This window comes from Mus pahari, chromosome 11 (genome assembly GCF_900095145.1).
Source record: "Mus pahari chromosome 11, PAHARI_EIJ_v1.1, whole genome shotgun sequence".
Taxonomy (NCBI): domain Eukaryota; kingdom Metazoa; phylum Chordata; class Mammalia; order Rodentia; family Muridae; genus Mus; species Mus pahari.
The window spans coordinates 141,668-162,043 of NC_034600.1; the positions used below are offsets into that span (position 1 = coordinate 141,668).

Here is a 20,376-nt window from a genome sequence, read left to right on the forward strand (position 1 = left end):
CCTGGAACTCACTCTGTAGACCAGGCTGGCCTTGAACTCAGAAATCTGCCTGCCTCTGCCTCCCAAGTGCTGGGATTAAAGGCGTGCGCCACCACATCCGGCCGCCACATTGCTTTCTTTCCCTGGCTGTGGTGGACTCACATGTGTCGCATGCACTTTAGTTGAACTGAGTGCCCACAGTTCAATCTGCTGTGCTGACTGACCCTGTGGCAGAGCCTCTGTCGTATGTTGTCTCACAGTCTGCTGAGGACTGCTTACAGACTCAGACATTGACCTCTCAGCGCAGGGATTAGCTTTGTTAGGAGGAGGAGAAATCAAAGTGAGGGATAGGGCATGGCCATTTGAGCTTGCATGTAGTTCCCATACCATTTGGGTGGTCGGTGTTGGTATGAGGTTCCCCTGTACACTGTATCCTCAGTTTTCATAGAAAGAGACATTGAGTGCTGGGTAATTGAAGTGAGTGCTTCCATTTGAGACATCTAGACTGTGGTGCTGAGTCTAAGACCCTCCTCAGCATGAGAGGATCCATTCCCCAGGCTTGTGACACAGGAGGAGTGATTCATCTTCCCTCAGTTCAGGAGTAGGAGTTCCTGGTCTGGCTGACAGGTCAGAGGGAGACAGGAGCAGCAGATGCTGGCAAGTCCTGTTCCCCATGCTTCCTTATCCTGTGATCAGGCTAGCATGCATGTCCTCTGATAGGCCTGTGTCCCATTGGACAGCGTGCTACTAGTAATCATGTTCATCTAGCCTGGATGCGCTCTGTCATGCAAGCTCAGCAGAGTGTTAGCCTTCTTCACTCACGTGTTCAGTTTAGTTAACCAGTTTATAAACCACACCGGATTTGGAATATTGTGCCATACTAGTAAACATAAGGTGACTTTAAATTTGTTTGAGCTCCTTGTTTTAGGCTAAACTTTGACATGTACAGTGGACTGTATAATGGAACATTGGCTTTAGTCACTTATGAAGTATTATCTTTATGAATGAATTACATTTGTATTTAGCATGAATCCAAACACAATTTGGGCACATTGATTATATTTCGTTACTCATCAGGTGACTCCTCATTACCTATTATGGCTTAATTGTATTTGCTGTGACATTTTATAGCAAATTAGTGACTCTCATCAGATTAGGATTTTTTTCTTTTATTGGGTATTTACTTTATTTACATTTCAAACGTTATCCCCTTTCCCGGTTTTCCCCTGCAGAAACCCCCTATCCCTTTCCCCTTCCTCCTGCTCCCATGAGGGTGCTCCAACCCCCACCCACCCACCCACTCCCACCTCCCCATGCTGGAATTCCCCTACACTGGGGCATAGAGCCTTCTCAGGACCAAGGGCCTCTCCTCGAATTGATGCCTGACAAGGCCATCCTCTGCTACATACGTCACTCCATGTGTACTCTTTTGTTGGTGGCTTTAATAAATGAAAGTAATTATCTCTATTAAAAAATTCAGCCCCCCAACTGACAATTGCTGGAACTGGACAGATTGCTCAGTGGTTAAGGTCACTGGCTTCTCTTCTAGAGGAAGGGTTCACTTGTCAGCACCCACATGGCAGCTCCCAACTGTTTGTAACTCCAGCTCCAGGGGATCTGACACCATCACACAGACATATAGGTAGATATGCATGCAGACCAAACACCAATACACGTGAAATAAAAATTGAATTAATAAAAAAATACAGTTTCAGAACTGGAAAACTCTTATCGCTAAGTAAACTTTAACATAAATACACCCTGGAGGAACTGGGGACTTTACTTTCCTGGTCTCTTTATGGTGAGAGATCTCTTTACACAGTCTAGATCAGTCCTCCAGATAGTCTCTGTTCCTTGTTTTATTTCATCAGGAAATAATACAGAAAAGACAAGAGTATGTCTGGCCTTTTCAAGAATAAAAAGCCATACAAGTAATTATCATTTCTTGGCATGACACCATTTTCCACGTACTTAAAGTTTAAGAAAGTTAGCAAAGACATAGTGACTAGATAGACCTCTTTAAGTCAGAAGTGTTTTCTAACATGAATAGAATTTTATAGCTTAGGAACATAAATCAGTGTTGATATTAACTCTCCTTTCCCATAATGCCCGTTTCACTTAGTCTGACCTAATGTGACCTAGTCTCATGATTTTGTGCTTTTGTCCCGTTCTTTATTTATATGATTAGTATTATCCTAAATAATTTAATCCCTTTATTAGTGATATAATTTCAAATATGTATTCTTTGTATGCTTTTAAAATAGTTACACTGACCTACACAGAGAAATGTTTTATGCCAGCAAGAGGTTAGAGATGTCAGCAGACTGGCAAGAGAGGTATTTATTGTGAACAACAAAGATGAGAAGGAGAGCTTAGCAGTTCAGTCTGTACCAGCCTGAAGAGTCAATTGAGACACCGCCCTCAGGCCCATGCCTCTGATCCTTTACATTTACACCTCTGGGTTAAGCAATTTCAAATGAGGCATAAGAAGTTTAACAAGTAAACTTAACATCTTTTTAAAAAAAGATTTATCTATTTATTATATGTGAGTACACTGTAGCTGTCTTCAGACACTCCAGAAGAGCGTGTCAGATCTTTTTACGGATGGTTATGAGCCACCATGTGGTTGCTGGGATTTGAACTCCGGAGCTTTGGAAGAGCAGTCGGGTGATCTTACCCACTGAGCCATCTTGCCAGCCCTAAACTTAACATTTGATGTCACAAAATTTCCCACAGGGTATGGGTGTTAGGCAATATATATTTTCATGTGGGCCCTTAGCTAGTACATGTACCAGTTTCCCCGGGTGGCTGGGGTCAATCCTGCATCTCAGGTTTAGTTTCTCTTGCCTGTATACCCTACTGCCTCTAGGCAGCCTTGAAAGCCTATGTAATTCATGCCTCTTACACACAGCTAGCTGAGAGGAATGACTGGGGGCCAGGGTGAGGCTTCAGTGGCCTTCTTCCATATAGCCTCTTTATTTGGAGGAATGCTATCATTGAACAAGCGCAGCTGTGATTGTATTTAGCAGGCACAGCTAGACTTAGAAAGATGGTAGTTGTTCAGCTTAGTAGATACTGTGCAACATGGGATGAATAAAAGAAGGTTCCAAGCAAACTACACAGCGAGGGTAATCTGATGAATGAATATGACCTGTGCACATACTGGTAACCCATCATGCCTTGACAGTTTCCAGGGAAACTCTATAGAAAACCCCATGTGGTCTTTATGGTTTAGATAGCATGTAGACTTACCATAATCACTAAGTTCATGGCTATAGCACCTGTCAGAATTTAGCTGTGATTTTGGAGTTATGATTAAGAGACTTTAGCAATGTGTCTTCTATCCTTTTTAAGGCTGTGCTTTCCGATAGTCTTTTTTATTCTACACAGCTTTCTACCCTGAGGTAAATAATAGCAGCCTCTACTGGAAACAATTCACCTCTTAGCTGTTCTCAAGAGTATGGTGTCTCTCCCTGTCCTGTTCTGCAATTGTCCTTCTACCTGTCACAGAGTTGGGGAGCCATTCTGACCCAGGACAGAGGCTGTGGGAGAAACTATGAGTCAGTTATGCTTGAGCTGGAAGTGGGTGGGGCATATTCTATCTCTGGAGCTAGGCTTCAGTAAGCTAAAACAGCATATGATGACTTATAAAAACATTCTCTGCATTCAAAAGGCATTGTTTCTGTGTAAGACTGAAGCCAGGCATGTACCTAAGCATGACTTGTTTCAGCATCTTCAGATGTGGGCAGACAACCTGAGAAGCTCCATATGTATTTTCCTTTTATAAAAATCCCAATGTTAAGGATTCTATCCTTATTCTATGAGACGCAGATATATTGGCTCTGTTGTGGATCAGTGTCTAAGGTTTATATACATAAGTACTTATAGTCTTGGAAAGAAACACTTAAAGAGAGAAACCATGAAAACCAGACACCTGAGGAACTCTGAAAGTTCTAGAGATGAAAGAAGGGTATCAGGGTTTGCTGGAGCAGAAACAGAAGCTGACTTCAGTCACAAGGCAAAGGACTCCCAAAAAGACAACAAAATGTCTTATCTCAGAGGTTTCTTTACCAAGTATAAAGGACCCAACCTTGCTTTCATCTCTAGTTTCACACACAAGCAGTGTAGCCAATGGAATCTTCCCAGAGAAACCCTAGATTCAACCCCTTGTCCACTGCTTCCTTGAGTCCTAGTCCTACAGGCTGGCCAGTCCTCTGGCATGTGTGGGTCCCTATGTCTGCCCACTGTGTAGCCCCTGGCCTGGTGGCTACCGCAGCAACCTATGTTCTGCAGTGGAGGTGATCCTGACACTACTTGGACCTTACTGTGCATGGATGGATCAGCGAGATTATATAGCTCAATTCCCACCAGGCAAAGCAGCCTTTTGAGTGAGACTGCATGGGAGTTACTAGATTTAGAGTTTTGACAACACTATAAGGGGGAGCTCAGTGCTAGGAATCAGTGAGTTGACGAGGCGCAGAGTGGACTTTTGACGACCACTAAAGCATCCTTGGAATGAAGGTTAGCATCTCTTCTGGAGCACAGGCGGGAGGACAGAAGAACACATCTTCCAGTTGCCTTAATTCCAAAATAAGCTCATGCTGTAACCTGACTTCCTGTTCCACCATGATGTCACCTGATGGGACAAACAGTAAGGCACAGAGCAATAGCGGAGAGAACATATGTTAAATGGATTATTCACTCATTCAGCATCCACAGAAATGACTTAACACAATGGTTTAACGAAAAAGTGTTATCCATTACTTCTTCACTCAACATCTTTACTGTTGGAAGAAAACCAACGGAAGGAGTTCCTGTCAGGATTCTTTCCACTTACTAGAATCTTGACCAGATTAAAAATAGCCCCTTGAAGGACAAGAAGGACTAGGTTGCAATTTGGTGTCAGCAAATACATCGGTCATTCCAGTACCTTCTGGCCCTGATTTAATTGGCTTTAAAAGCCAAACCCACAATTGCATCATATCGGAGGCAGGCCAGTTTCCTGAAATTTCAAAAGTTTTCATTCTATCTCTTCATATAATTGAAATAGTGGATCTTCCAAAGCTCCAGGTTTGGAGACCTCACGACAACATTTTCTCAGCAGTATTGTTTAGCTTGGGTGAGCTCTTGGATAAAAATCAGGCCAAATGGAGTCACACTGGGCAGTAACAGTCTTTGCACTGATTGCACACAGCTGAAAGTTTGGGTACTTTACTTCAGTCCTAAGTATGAAATCATTGTGAGAAACTAACATTACACTTAAGTGTGTCTCAAATCACTTAAGTTCATGCTAGTGAAACTGATTCCAAGAGCTCTTCATGAAGGATGAAGATTTTCTAAAATGTTTTCCTATCACGTAGTCAATAATAAGGATTTAAAATGCATGCCTTCTATGGATACATAATTCGAAGATTAAACCATGCCACTAGGATTGTGTGTTTAATATCTCCTCAATAAGCTTTCAGAATCTTGTGGATCCCAGATTTTTTTCCTTTGCCCTTTGATCTAGTGTATTGTTTCTAAATGTACATTGCCTATCATCACATGGTATGCTCACCTTCTATATTTTGGTGTATTTTTAAAATACATTGATAGAACACTTAAGGAGAGTGTAAGATAAAAATACGCATAATCCTTGCTTCTGTGAATTTTCCCTTCATTGGTAAACAGGGCTCTTCCATTTTCATTGCCCCTCTCCACTCAGTGCTCAATGCTTTTTTTAATCTTGTAAATTAGTCTTAGAAGTAGGTAATTTTATTTCCAGGCCTGGTGCCCTATTGCATTAATCCCAGCACCTGAGGGGTAGAAGCAGGTAGATTTCTGAGTTCAAGGCCAGCCTCATATACATAGCAATTAACTGGACAGCCAGGGTTACAAAGAAACCCTGTCTCAACAAAACCAAAACCAATCAAACAAAAAGCTAATAGATAATTAAAATATCTATTCCTTGACACATATGTTGCTCCAGCAAAATTTCTGTTATTCATGGGTGAACTTGATATTTATTATTATGCCTTGATGTCTCTGAAGTATATATTTTCCAGTCATCAGTATAAAACATAAAATACTGTCCCAAATCCTTAGGCTATATGATTTAGTCTTGATGTGGACAGTCTACTTGTTATGCAACATATCTTCTGTAGCTTCCAAAATAAAACTTTATACTTAGGATAAAAGTGTGATGTTCATCCAATGTTATACAATCACAATTAACTTTTTCTTTTCAGGCTTGGCTACTTTATAATTTCATGACTGTGTGGCCTTATAATATCTATATTGCTTGAAAGGCTTATTTCTGGTAGTAAAAGTGCCCTTAGAAGTTACTTAGGCATTTACCTTTGAATAAAATGCCATTATTTCTGTGTTCTGTTTGATTATGCTCTTGCTCCAGTAAAAATATGCATTGTGTCCACCTACTGTATTTGTGAATTTTCCTCAGTGCCTACAGGAATTGAAATATACTGCATATTTTTATTTATGGTTAAATATATATGAGTTAATGTTTTCATTCTTAAAAATAAGCCATATAAGTATAAAGAATATTGCTTAACTTTTGTTCATATCTCAACTTTTGTTCAACAGGAATAACACCCAATGTTCCTAACAATTACAGCAAGCGCACTAATTGTAAATCATTCCTTATTAAACAACAAAGAATTCACATAGGGGAGAAACCCTACAAGTGTGGAGAATGTGGTAAGGCCCTTAGTTCTCATAAAACACTTTCTATACACCAGAGACTTCACACTGGAGACAAACCCTACAAGTGTGAAGAGTGTCATAAGGCCTTCAGTACTCGCTCCTCACTTTTTATACACAAGAAAAATCATACTGATGAAAAAACCTACAAGTGTGAAGAATGTGGCAGATCATTTTACTATCCTTCAATGCTGAAGCAACATCAGAGAATTCATTCTGGAGAGAAACCCTACAAGTGTGAAGAATGTGGGAAATCCTTTGGCTTTCCCTCATTCCTTAAGCAACATCAAAGAATTCATTGTAGAAAAAATGCCTACAAGTATGAAGAATGTGTCAAAAGATTTTCCCCTCCTCTACACCTTCAGGAACATGAGCAAATCCGTACTGAAGAGAAACCATACAAGTGTGGAGAATGTCATAAAGCCTTTCGTTATCACTCAGCCCTTAGGATTCACAAGACAGTTCATACTGGAGAGAAACCTTACAAGTGTGAAGAGTGTGGCAGATGCTTTTCCTCATCTTCCTGCCTTAAAAGACATCAAACACTTCACTCTGAAGACAACCCCTACAAGTGTGAAGACTGCGGCAGATGTTTCTGCTCATCTTCATCTCTTAGACGGCATCAAACATTTCATTCTGAAGACAATCCCTATAAGTGTGAAGAATGTGACAAACGGTTTTCATGTTCTGCAAGTCTTCAGGAGCATCAAACAGTTCATACTGGAGAGAAACCATACACGTGTGAAAATTGTCACAAAGCCTTTCGTTATCACTCATCCCTCAGGAGACATAAGACAGTTCATACCAGAGAGAAGTCCTACAAGTGTGATAAGTGTCCAAGGTTCTTTTCCTCATCCTCATGCCTTGTACGACATCAAGCCATTCACTCTGAAGACAATCCACACAAGTGTGTGGAATGTGGCAAAGCCTTTGTTAATGTTTATAGCCTGACTCGACACATGACAGTTCATGCTGGAGAGAAATCCTACAAAGGTCTTAAAACACTTATACTTCTTCAGTCCTTAAAAGACATCAACTAATTCTTACCGAATATAACTCTTTTCCTGTGTAGAGTGTGGTAAAAAATCAATCCTAATCCTTCAAACCTTCTCCAGCTCAAATCCATCCATAGGGTAGACCATTAAGTGAGTTAGTTTGGAATGTCAACACCACCATCTTACTCCCAGCCGCACAAATGCTGAGAATGTCATCAGAGAACAGTGGAGACTTCCCTTTACTATAACCTCTCAACCAGTGTGTTCTATAGTGCGCTTGAATATGGCATGGGCTGTTGCATCTCTTTCTTCTGTACCTACAGGCATAAACCAAAACTGCATGTGGGTCTGANATCTGGGCCATGGTATAGTTACTCTTGTTCTCCTCAGTGGGGTCACCCAAGCTCCTCCAATCATGTTTCTCCTGGGCCTGTAAAAAGCTCGATAAACTCAGATGTCTCACTTTTTGTGAAATGATCTGCATTGGTTCTAACCTAGGCTCAATGGGCATTAGTGTTTCTCTCTCCAGGAAAATCTAACAGAACACACTGAAGTCATATTTAGTTCCAGAATGAAGAATCTTTATTTCCTTTGATTTCAGAACAATGTTTCTCATCTTATTCCAACTTTCATGTCATAGAAACTTGACAGCGAATTGAAATATGGACCCAAGCCACATGCACCCAACTCACTCAGTAGAAGGATGCATTTGATTGGTGGGTATGTGATGTCAGTCGTGAAACATAGTGCAGTTCTTATTTTATTATTGATTCAGGTCCTAAAAAGTCATCTCAAACTCAAGTTTACTAATTTGGGTAAACAGTTATATTATGGGCAATTAAAACCTAAAAGTTAACAATTTTTAAGTGACTAAATGTCTCTAGTGAACCTAAATTTGTAGTTTTAGTCATGCTAACCACAAGTGAAATGAATACTAGCTCTTATCTTTGTACCCACAAATTTAAGCACCTTCTACCATCCGACTAAAAATTTAATTGTGTAGTAGATGGAGAATAATCCAGTGACTCATAATAAGTCAAAGTGTGGAGAACAATACTCTGGAGGGCACTGATCTAGATGTGATACCTTTATCAAACCACTAATGCCAAAACTCAGGGATCTCTTAGGGAGAAGTGGTAGAAAGGTGATGAGAGCCAGGTATAGTTATGTCTACAGTGCAACCATATTGGCTAGAAATGTCAGGACCATTTCAGTCATGATCACACTGGCTAATACTCTTTGGACAATATGTGCACAAGCTAAAACCAGCTATGCAACGAGCATGGTTGCCTAAGGGCCTTCCCACACCAAGTGGAAGAGTTATGGCTTTTGCTAGAGACAGTCATTCTGAGAGGATTCCAGTGTCCAGGCCTACACTCCTACATAAAGAAGGAGCACTGAGTGGTAATAAAGTTAAAGCAAAGACATTGGAGCGTAAATTGTTATAAAGCGTAAACAGTAATTTGAGGTGAAGGAACATGGAGGATGTTTGAATAAAACACATTATACCTGTGTTAAATTCTCCCCCATTAAATATCATTTTAACCCCTATTGGTTTTGGACATATGTATACTTGACCCATGTCTACAGTGATTATAGCTCATGGGTCTGGCTGTAATAAAGTTTGCAGAGTGGTGAGAAGTCTCCCAGAAGGCCTCAGATGCTGAGGAGTAAGCAGCCCTTCATCAGTGTAACATTGGAGAAGAGAGTGGAATGGTTCCCCAGAGATGAGATGCAGCTACACTCATCTTGTATCTTCCACATGGCTTTGTCATGAGACCAACAGCAAGAAGTCAAACAGTGGCTACCCTGCCCTTCCTGTCTACATAATAGCGATCACTGGACTTTGCTTGCTGGTTATGCCTCATTTTTAAAGATAGCAAAGGAGTATACCAGTCAAAGGAAAGTGGTGGGTAAAAGTTAAAGAGACAACACATCACTGAACAAGCCCACTCAATCAGTCAACAGGTTCTCCAGCTCGGGAGTGAGGATTAAAAAGATAAAAGACTGTTAGACAACATTGTAACATGACCCACGTCAATTCTGAGACTGAAGGCAAATTTAATTTTTCCAATCTGCTTTTTATTCCATTTTAATTAGATGCAAGCATTAAGCGTGAGTAGTACAATAAGGAACTAACCAGGCAGTAAGCAAAGTCCTGTGATTTCTCCCAGGGCAGTTGTTTAAAAGGGCTTGTCATAATGACCAAAATATTTGAGCCCACTTCCTTGTCCAAGCCCCAAATCTTGCCGATTGCCAAAATCTTACTTCTTATGTTCCACCCTAAGATCAAAATTCCTAAGATCAAAAGTAGGGTATCTACTTCTCGATGATAGCCTAAATTTAGATTCTTATCATCTTATCTAATTTCTTTTTCATGCTGTAATGTCAAATTCCTGCCTGAGCTTGTGTTCCTGTCATGGTCAATGTCAGATTCCTGTCTGAAGCCCATTTCCTTGTCCTTGACCAGTGTCACACTCCTGCCAAGCGGCACCCAAAAGGCCCTCCTTATATCATATACCTTCTATAGTTGATTTTTGTAGAAACAAAGAATTTACTAATATGTAAACATCAAATGCACATTAGAAATAACAAAGAGGAATAAACATAAGTTCTAGCTAATTTTTGTTCATTTCAGCAAAGAAAGCCTGGTGTGTAGAAAGGCTGGCTCCATTAAAAAAAAATATTAACTAAGAATTGTTCAGGAAGTACCCTTGAATAAATATTAGGCTTATTATGTGTCTTAGGGTTTTACTGCTATGAAGAGTCACCATGACCATAGCAACTCTTTTAAAGGAAAACATTTAAGTGGGGCTGGCTTGTAGTTTCAGAGGTTTAGTCCATTATCATCATGGCAGGTCACTTGGCAGTGTGTAGGCAGATGTGGTGCTGGAAGAACATAGAGTTCTACATCTTGATCAGAAGGCAACAAGGGGACTAGATTCCACACAAGGGATTGCTTGAGCATATGCATGTCCTTAAAGCCTGACCTTCACAGTGATACATTTCCTCTAACAAGGCCACACCTCCTAGTATGCATATGTGGGTCATTGTATTCTCCATATCTGCAGTTTTTTTAGACCTACCTAGGTAAGTTTTCTCAGGAATACAGAGGGAGATGTCATTAAAAATGGAAATATCCTTTATGAATATACATTTATTCTACAAGAGAGTTGTTTTTCAGAGGTATGCCTATATGGGAAGTTTCTGCCTTGAGTTGATATGGGTGCAGGGGTGATACCCCTCACTACCTGTGGCAGTCAGGAGAGCTGGCACTGGTGTCAGGGCAGTAGGTGAGCTGGCCCTGCATCTCACAGGCTGCAGCACTCAGGAGAGTGGGCTCTGCACTTTTCTTGGACTGCACAGTAGACCTGGCCCTGGTGGAGGAGGTGTGAGTGAGTGGAGATATAGCATAGCATTATCTTAATAAAAGAAGGATGAATCCACGTTACACATGGAGGGTAGTGTAATAAGTTAGAATTACTTGCATATATATTCTTAATCATCCTAACCTGAAATATTCCTGGTAAATGTATAGAAAACACAAGACAGTTTTTATGATTTGTACCGCATATAGTGTCATTTGTCAAAATCATCATTACATATCCATTCACAGCATATCACAGAATTTGGCATGGGTGGCCCTGGTGATGCTGGAACTTTATGGAGAATTTCAGACAGAAAGTCTCTTATCTTCATTGTAAATCACTTGGCCTGCATTTATTTGTTTCTTTGTATGTTTGTTTTTTTACACCTATTTTCTCTCAGAGTCAGGAACACCCTTCCAAAACAGGAGATTTCAGACCCTAGCGATGCATATGATTGGATCTGACATGGAGAGGAAAAGCCATCTTTCTCAGTTTCCTAAACAACATATGTTGACAGATATGTAATATTACCCACACTCAAAAGATGAGTGTTTTGGGCTGGGCGGTGGTGGCGCACGCCTTTAATCCCAGCACTCGGGAGGCAGAGGCAGGCAGATTTCTGAGTTCCAGGCCAGCCTGGTCTACAGAGTGAGTTCCAGGACAGCCAAGGCTACACAGAGAAACCCTGTCTCGAAAAACCAAAAAAAAAAAAAAAAAAAAAAAAAAAAAAAAAAAAAAAAAAAAAAAAAGATGAGTGTTTTATACAAGGGAAAAGTAGAACAAAGACAGGAATATCCAGGCTTTTTGTAGTAGAAACCAAGGCAGGCCATTGACATAAGGCAATATAATCTCAAGAACAGAGGGAATGTCCCATCTCACTTAGAGGAAGCAGGCTTGGATACATAGCTAGAAGAGCAGGCATTAGCACCCAGTATAGCTCCTCCCTGCAGGGTTACTCCAGAGGGACACATCGAAAGACCTCTCTAGCACAGAATAAATGGTCTCACACACCCCATAGCCTCTGTGAGTTAGAGCCTAATCTCCATGGCTGGTTAGGATCCTGGATGCCTGGGGTTTCAGAAGGGCAAAGAAATCTGAACTGTGGGCTCTACTCTTGCCAACATAGCATCTCCTGCTCAGGAGCCTTGTGCAGCCACCACAAGTGGCTTCCCTCACCTCAGGTTGTGACCACAAGAAAGCAGCCCAGTTTATAGTCTGTTCTTCAGCACAGGATCCTTTCAGGTAACTGAACATTTGGTAAACAACCAACAGATCCCTGTGACCTCATGAGTAGAAGTATCTGAGATAACTAATTCCATATTGTCTCTTTCAACATTGGAGTGGTTATAATAACACAATGGATATGAGTGTCTAGAGCGTCAAATATGCTAAGACTGAAAGGCCACTGGGTCTTTGTAGATTTGAAAGAGGGCTTGGCTCCATCTGAACCTGATAGAGTAGTTATGGCTAGGGAAATGATTGTTTCTGTCTTTAAACAAAGAAGAAACTGATGTGATGTTATAGATCTACAGGTGAAGATACAGTCTCACGTATAACAGTGATATATACACAAATATCCAAACTGCGAGGATTTCCACGATAAGTGACTGTTAGTGGGTAAAGTGGGAAACTTCAGTGTGGCTACTACATGATGTTTTTGGAAGTAACAGAATAAATAATGTATAAACTGTAGAGAGAAATTCAGACTGAAAACAAGGTGTCTAGGGACAGAAAGCAGAGGCTGATATTGAAAACTGCTTGTCCTACGAGCCTTTAAACGCGGCTTATGAACAACAGAATCCATGTAACTGTGGAAGGAGAGTAGAGGGCTGGGAAGTGGTCAAGTGAACATGAATGGGCCAGGATAAGATGGACCTTAGATATTTAAGAACTACCTCATGTCCAGATTGATCTGTGGGGAATACAGACTATCATCCACCAGGTTCATCTAAAGACTGTGTTCCAAAGTAATATATGGCAGGGAAAATAATTACATCTGAAACTCACTTCCAGACATCGATATCTGATGAGGTTCAGATGATTTTCAGACTCAGTTACCTAGAATGATCGATTGTTCATGAGATGAGGTTATAATTACCAGATCAAATTCAAAAGAATGACCACATCTCACAAAGAATTAAGAATTACTATTGTTCCCCAATGTTTCAAACTTCCTCTGTTCCCAGGCCCATGGCTAAAATAAAAATAGCAAACTTATCATTATCTAAATTTTAATTTTAAACTTATTATACTTCAGAGCTTGAAGCTCCAAGGTCAGCTACATAGGGTTTCCTGTGAAGTTTTAATAATGTATGACATGGGCAAAAGTGTCAGGCAGTGGTTAGAAAAGAGTCAGGTTAATCCTTAACTCAGCAATTGGCAGGCTTCTGCTTCTGCTCATAGCACACAATGACTCTCATAAGAGTAGCAATGTTTTAACTTAGTTTTTCTAGTATATAATTTTATGCACTCTATATCTTCTCTCAGGAATCTAATTTTTACTTGCTTACCCATACATATCCAAAGGAGACCAGGAACCACTCTCAAATGTTATGAAAAACTCATTTCTTAACTTCAATAGCTTTTCCTCTCTGAAAGTATCATGTGTTTGTGTTCCCTTATTCTATTTTCCCCTTATCCTATAATTGTGTCTCTTATACTAATAATTTTAATAGTTCCAGCAAATTCCTTCACTTTCTGATAATGGACTCTACATGACTCCAGCAGTACGTGGCTCTTTCATTTTAAAATTTATTTTTAGACATAATTTCTTTCCACTGTCTTCTCAAGTCACACATTAATCCAAAACTACCATTGTGTAGTTATTACATTATTCCTAAAGTGAGAGCACCTCCTGGGTTGTTAGATCAATTCCAAGAACTGCTTTTACAGCATGCACGTGGGACATTAGGACTGTGCTGTGCTGTCACCTTTTGCCTCAAATTTTGATTGCTTAGGAATCTTTATATTAAGGAACATTTAATTTCACAGAATTTGCCAAAGCAGAAGGAGAAAGAAATAGGAAAATGAGATATAATAGAATAGCTATGCATACCAAGGCCAACTGAAAAGCAGTCATGCACAAATGAAATCTCTACAGCCCTTGTTCAGAGCTAAGGTCAGGAAAAATAGAAACAACTTTTCTACAAACAAGATGCCCATGGGCCTCTGAGATGTCACCATCCAGACCTGCTGCAGGCAATTCCTTATTCCTAATGATGAGCCGCCCGGAGGTATGCGTCTCCTGCTTCTCGGGATCACAGATGCTATCCATGCCATGGTATGCTGTCCCCAGTACTCTGTCTCTCTGAGCTGGCAGGCTTTACCATGACATCTGACTTCTGCGTCTTCATTGGTAAAATTGAAGTAGAGTTTTTGTTTTTAAAATAACAAGACTATTTTCACCACTAGGCATAGTTTGAGCATGTAACACAAGGCCCACCCCCACAATGACACACATCCTACAACAAGGCCATGTCCACTCCAAAAGGTCACACCTCCTACTAGTGCCATTCTTCGTGGGACAAAAATTCAACCACATGAGTCTATGGGGGACATACATATTCACTACCATAGTATTCTAATAGATATATGTCTAGTCCAATCACCATTAGAGTGCCTTCCTCTGAAAGCTGGTGGAGAATGGAGGCCCAAACCCATAGCCAAATATCAGTCAGAGAGCCCAGGTTGGAAGTCTCCATCAGGTTTTTCCTTGGAGCTTAGGGACTCCTGTGGAAAAGAGGAATAAAGTATTTCCAGGAACTAGAGGGGTTGAGGACACTGCAAGAGTACTTACTGCTTGAGGAATCACTTAAGCAGGGCTCATGGTGGGAGTGTAGGAAGGAATGTCTAGGAAGGGAAACCTATTGGCTAAACCCTCAGAGCCCATCTAGATATTTTGTTAGCATAGAGAACTCTCTTTTTTGTGTTACATGATCTATGATCACATTCTTTATGTGGGGAGTTGTGGTCACATGTCCCAGGCCAGGAAACTGGTTGGGAACAGGCAAAACACCTACTTTTTTTCCGTTGGATGTCAAGGATTCTGGACCCACTCAACAGTACCAAGTTTCCTGGCACAGTCCACTTCCCTACACCTATAAACATACAAAGTTTTAGGACACCTATTAGACTGTGCCAGAAAAGAAAACCATCACACCACATAATAATCAAAATCTATAGACAGAATGACAGAATATTAAATGACAGAATATTAAATGTGGCAAGGGGAAAAGTCCAGGTATCATAGAAAGGCAGACGGATCAGAATTACACCAACTTCCCAACAAAGACTCTAAAAGCTAAAATGGTTTGGACAAATATCTCACAATTTCTAAAACAAAAAAACAAAAACAAAAACAAACAAACAAACAAAAAAACCCAGAGATGCCAACCTAGACTACTATATCCAACAAAACTCAAAATCACCATATATGGAGAAAACACGATATTTCAAGACAAGCCCAAAATCAAACAATATCTATCCACAAATCTAGCACTATAGGAAATACCAGAAGGAAACCTCTAACCCAAGGATAATAACTTCCAAGAAAACACAGGAAATGAATAACTCCAAACTAGCAAAAACAAGGGAAGCAAACACAAACTCATACACTAACACCACTACCATCAAAAGAAGAGTAACAACCAGTAATATTTCTCAACATCAATGGAATCAACCCTCCAATAAAAAGAAACAGGCTAACAAAATGGATGTGAAAACATGATCCATCATTCTGCTGCATACTAGAACAACACCTCAGTAATAAAAAAATAGTACCTGAGAATAAGGAGCTGGAAAAAAGTTTTTCAAAAAAAAAAAAAAAAAAAAAAGGACCCAAGAAGCAAGCTGAAATAGCAATTCTAATATCTAATAAAATAAACTTTTAACCAAAATTAATCAAAAGAGATAGGGAAGGACACTCCATACTCATTAAAGGAGAAATCTACCAAGATGTTATGGCAATTCTGAACATTGGTCAATGCCCAAGCACAAAGGCACCTATATTTATAAAAGAAACAGTGCTAAAGCTTATGGAACTACACACATTAATAGTGTGAGATTCAGCACCCAAGTGTTACTGATTGACAGGTCATTCAGACAAAATCTAAACAGAGAAATAATAAAACTAACAGACAGCCAGGCAGTGGTGGCACACGCCTTTCATCCCAGCACTTGGGAGGCAGAGGCAGGCAGATTTCTGAGTTCCAGGACAGCCTGGTCTACAAAGTGAGTTCAGGACAGCCAGGGCTACACCTGTCTCAAAAAAACAAAACAAAACAAACAAAACCCAAACAAACAAACAAACAAACAAAAAACACCCAACAGTCATTCAGAAATTATGAATCAAATGGATATAACTTAATAGACATCTATAGAATATTTCATCCAAACACAAAAGATCAATAAGACAACTAAAGGTGACCCAGGGTATATAAACTGGACAGGAAGAAGTTGATGTATCACTACTTGCAGATGATATGATTGTATACATAAGTATGCCCAAAAAATTCTACCAGGGAACTCCTACTGCTGATAAACAACCCCTGAAAAGTGTCTAGATTTGAAATTAACTCAAAGAAATCTGTAGCTCTCCTTTATGCAAATGATAAACTGTCCAAGAAAGAAATTAGGGAAACAACACCCTTTACAATAGTCATGAATATTATAAAAATATCTTGATAAAACTCTAATCAATCAAGTGAAAGACATGTAAGACAAGAACTTTAAGTCACTGAAGAAAGAAATTGAGGAAGATATCACAAGATGGAAAGATATCCCATGGTTATGGGATTAACAGTGAAAATGACCAAAAGCAATTTACAGATTCAATGAAATCCCCACCCAAATTCCAACACAATTCCTTACAAACCTTGACAGAGCAATTCTCAACTTCATATGAAAACAAACAAACCCCTAAAAACAGAATAGTAAAAACATTCCTGAACAATGAAAGAAATTTCAGAGGTATCACCATCTCTGACCTCAAGCTATACTACAGAGCAATAGTAATAAAAACTGCATGGTATTGGTATAGGAACAGACAGGTTGATGAATGGAATGAATCAAAGATGCTTAAATAAACCCACACACTTTGGGTTGATTTTTGATAGAAAAGGCAAAACCATACAGTGGACAGAAGAACAAATGGAGCTGATGTAACTGGATGTCTATAAGACTCATTGGTACAGGAGACAACTTCATAAACGGAATACCAGTGGCTTAGGCTCTAACATCAAAAATTGATAAATGGGACCTCATTAAACTGAAAAGCTTCTGTAAAGCAAAGGGCACTGTCAATAGGACAAAACAGCAGCTTACAGATTGAGAAATAACCTTCACCAACCTTACATAAAAACAGAGGGGTAATATCCAAAATATATAAAGAACTCAAGAAATTCTACACCAACAATCCAAATAACTCAATTAAAAATGGAGTACAGAGCTAAACGAGAATTCACAACAGAGAAATCTCAAATTGCCAAGACCCATTTAAAGAAATGTTCAAAGTTCTTAGTCATCAGGGGAATGGAAATCAAGTCAACTCTGAGATTCCATCTCACACCAGCTAGAATGGCTAAGATAAAAAACTCAGATGATATCACATGCTGGCAAGGATGTGGAGCAAGGGGAATGCTTATTCATTGCTGGTGGGAGTGAAGATTTGTACAACCACTTTGGAAGTCAATTTGGAGGTTTCTCAGAAAAGTGGGACTAATTCTATGTCAAGATTCAGCTACACCACTCCTGGGCATATACCCAAAAGATGCTTTATCATCCCCAAAAGGCAATTGTTCAACTATATTCAAAACATCTTTATTTGTAATAGCCAGAAACTGGAAACGCCCTAGATCTCTCTCAACTGAAGAATGGATAAAGGAAATGTGGTACATCTACACCATGGAATACTATTTAGCTATTAGAAATAAAGATATCATGAGTTTTGCAGACAAATGCATGGAACTTGAAAATATCCTGAATGAGATAACCCAGTCACAAAAGGACATACATGTTATGTCCTCACTTATAAGTGGATATAAGCCATAAAATACAGGATATTCATGCTATGTGCCACCCAAAGAAACTAGAGGAGGAAGGCCTAAGCGAGAAGGCTTGAATCTCACTTAGAATGGAACATAAAACAGTCATAGGACGCAGATGTAGGGAGGGAACTGGGTGGGATAGGGAGATAGGGAAAGGAATGGGGGTGTTCAGGATCAGGTATTGGAAGGGATGGAAGAGATGGCCAGAATGCTATCAGACTGGAAATCTGCAACTGATGGTGGTGGAGGTGGGTGGGATGGGGTGGCAAGTACTTTGAAGACATGAGGGAGGTATGGGATAGGGAAAGTACCCAAGAATCAATGGGGGTAACCTTAGTTGTGACTCACAACACTGGGGATATGGAAGTGGAAGAGGCCACCTCCTGTAGCCAAGCAGGAACGCCATTGGAGCAATAGGGACACCAAGCCACTCACAAAATTTTTGACCCCAAATGTATCCTGTCTACAAGAAATGCTGGGATTTCTTACTTCTTATAAATGTACTTTAAAGGCAAGTTTCAAGTTTAGCCTTGCCATTATAAAATAATTCCTCAGTTCATACCACTATATCAGTGTATATATATATTACTATGAGATGTGTATTGTTCTAAATACAACCTTAAATTGTATCTATATCATCTATCTATCTATCTATCTATCTATCTATCTATCTATCTATCTATCTATCTATCTATCTATCTATCTATCTATCTATCTGAAATGCAGGGATAGGGCATGGAGCAGAGACTGAGGGAATGGCCAATCCATTGAGACCCATCTGTAATGGCTGGTTCTGATGCTGAGGCCCTGTTCCCCAATTGGTTCCTGATCATTCAATAAAGATGCTAGGGTCCAATTGCTGGGCAGAAGGAAAGAGGCAGGACTACTGGGTCCCTACAGGCAAACTAAAAGGGTTTTTTTTTATCTCCCTGACATGTGTCAGAGGGAGAAAAGGTGACCAGCCATGTGAGATCATGGGCTGAATAGCCATAGGTCGCTTCCCCAGGTGGGAGATTAGAAACACAACTAAGCTGAGGGCAGTTTTGGGTTGTTGAATAAGAAGTTAAGGGCAGATTAAGAGGTGCTGAGTTAAGGGCACACTATCCGAGGGATAGTAAAAGCGCCAAACAATTGGCGCCTGCAATAAGGCAGGTTGAAATTGAGCATTGTGTCTGTGGTTTTTATCCAAGGATCCAATATTCTCTGGGTGGGGGCTGGTCTGCCCAGAGCTTCAGGTACGTACGAGGGACTATGTGCAATACCCATGCCACCCGCAAGCACCTAACCCTGACACTATTAATGATTCTGTTATGCTTGCAGACAAGAGTCTAGCATAGTTGTCTTCTGAGAGGCTCTACCCAGCAGCTGACCTGGTAGGATGCAGAGACCCACAGCCAAACAGAGGATGTAGATTGGCAACTTTCATGGAAGAGTTGGAGGAAGGATTGCAAGCCCCAAAGGGGATAGGAACTCCACAGGAAGACAGAGTCAACTAACCTGGTCCATTGGGGGTTCTCAGAGACTGAACCATGAACCAAGGAGTATATAAAGCTGGACATAGCATCCCCACCTCCCCAGATATGTAGCAGATGTGCAGCTTGGTCTTCATGACATTCCACACTATAAAAAATACTGACTGGCCTATGAAGGAACAAAGAAAGCACAGGCATGTGAAAGAAATCTTTCTTTAATCCAGAGGCTGCTGTTACACAAAGGAAATTGCTGTAAAAATCAGAGAGGAATCTAACCAGGAAAAAATGCTACAGGGTTGCTCCTTTTCTCTGTTGGGTTTTACAATTTTATTGTAACAAGTATTGGGACATTTACACCTACAGATCTTTGACCTTCCTATGCGGGTTTGCTCACATATTTCTTCAAATATGTAAGGTATTTTCCATGAAAGTCAGTGTGCAATGTGAGGAGGGCCAGAAGACAGTAGCAGATCACTTGGAACTGGATTTACAGATAGGAGTTAGCTTTCATGTGGATGCTGGAATGAAACTTGGGTCCTCTGGAAAAACATCTAGTGCTGTTAATTGTTGAGCCATCCTTCCAGTCCCCAAGTATATCTTTTCTTAAGACAGGAGCCTAGCATGAATGTCCTCTGAGAAGCTCTACCCAGCAGATGGAAAGATTCAGAGCCAAACAATGGATAGAACTCAGGGATTCTTATGGAAGAATTGGGGTAAGAACTGAGGGCCCTGATGGGGATAGGAACTCCAGGGAAGGCCAACAGAATCAACTAACCTGGACAACTGGAGACTCTTAGTGACTGAACCAACAACCAAAGAA

General features: G+C 40.3%; 1 protein-coding gene across 1 annotated transcript in view; it reads left to right on the top strand.

Annotated features, from left to right (window-relative positions):
• LOC110329137 (zinc finger protein 58-like) overlaps positions 1 to 8,839 on the top strand; it is a 14,199-nt gene extending 5,360 nt beyond the window's left edge. Inside the window, exon 4 of the mRNA XM_021208717.2 lies at positions 6,562 to 8,839. Within this exon, the coding sequence (XP_021064376.1) occupies positions 6,562 to 7,718 (1,157 nt within the window). The 3' untranslated portion in view covers positions 7,719 to 8,839. The remainder of the gene's footprint in view (positions 1 to 6,561) is intronic.
• The last annotated feature ends 11,537 nt before the right edge of the window (positions 8,840 to 20,376 follow it).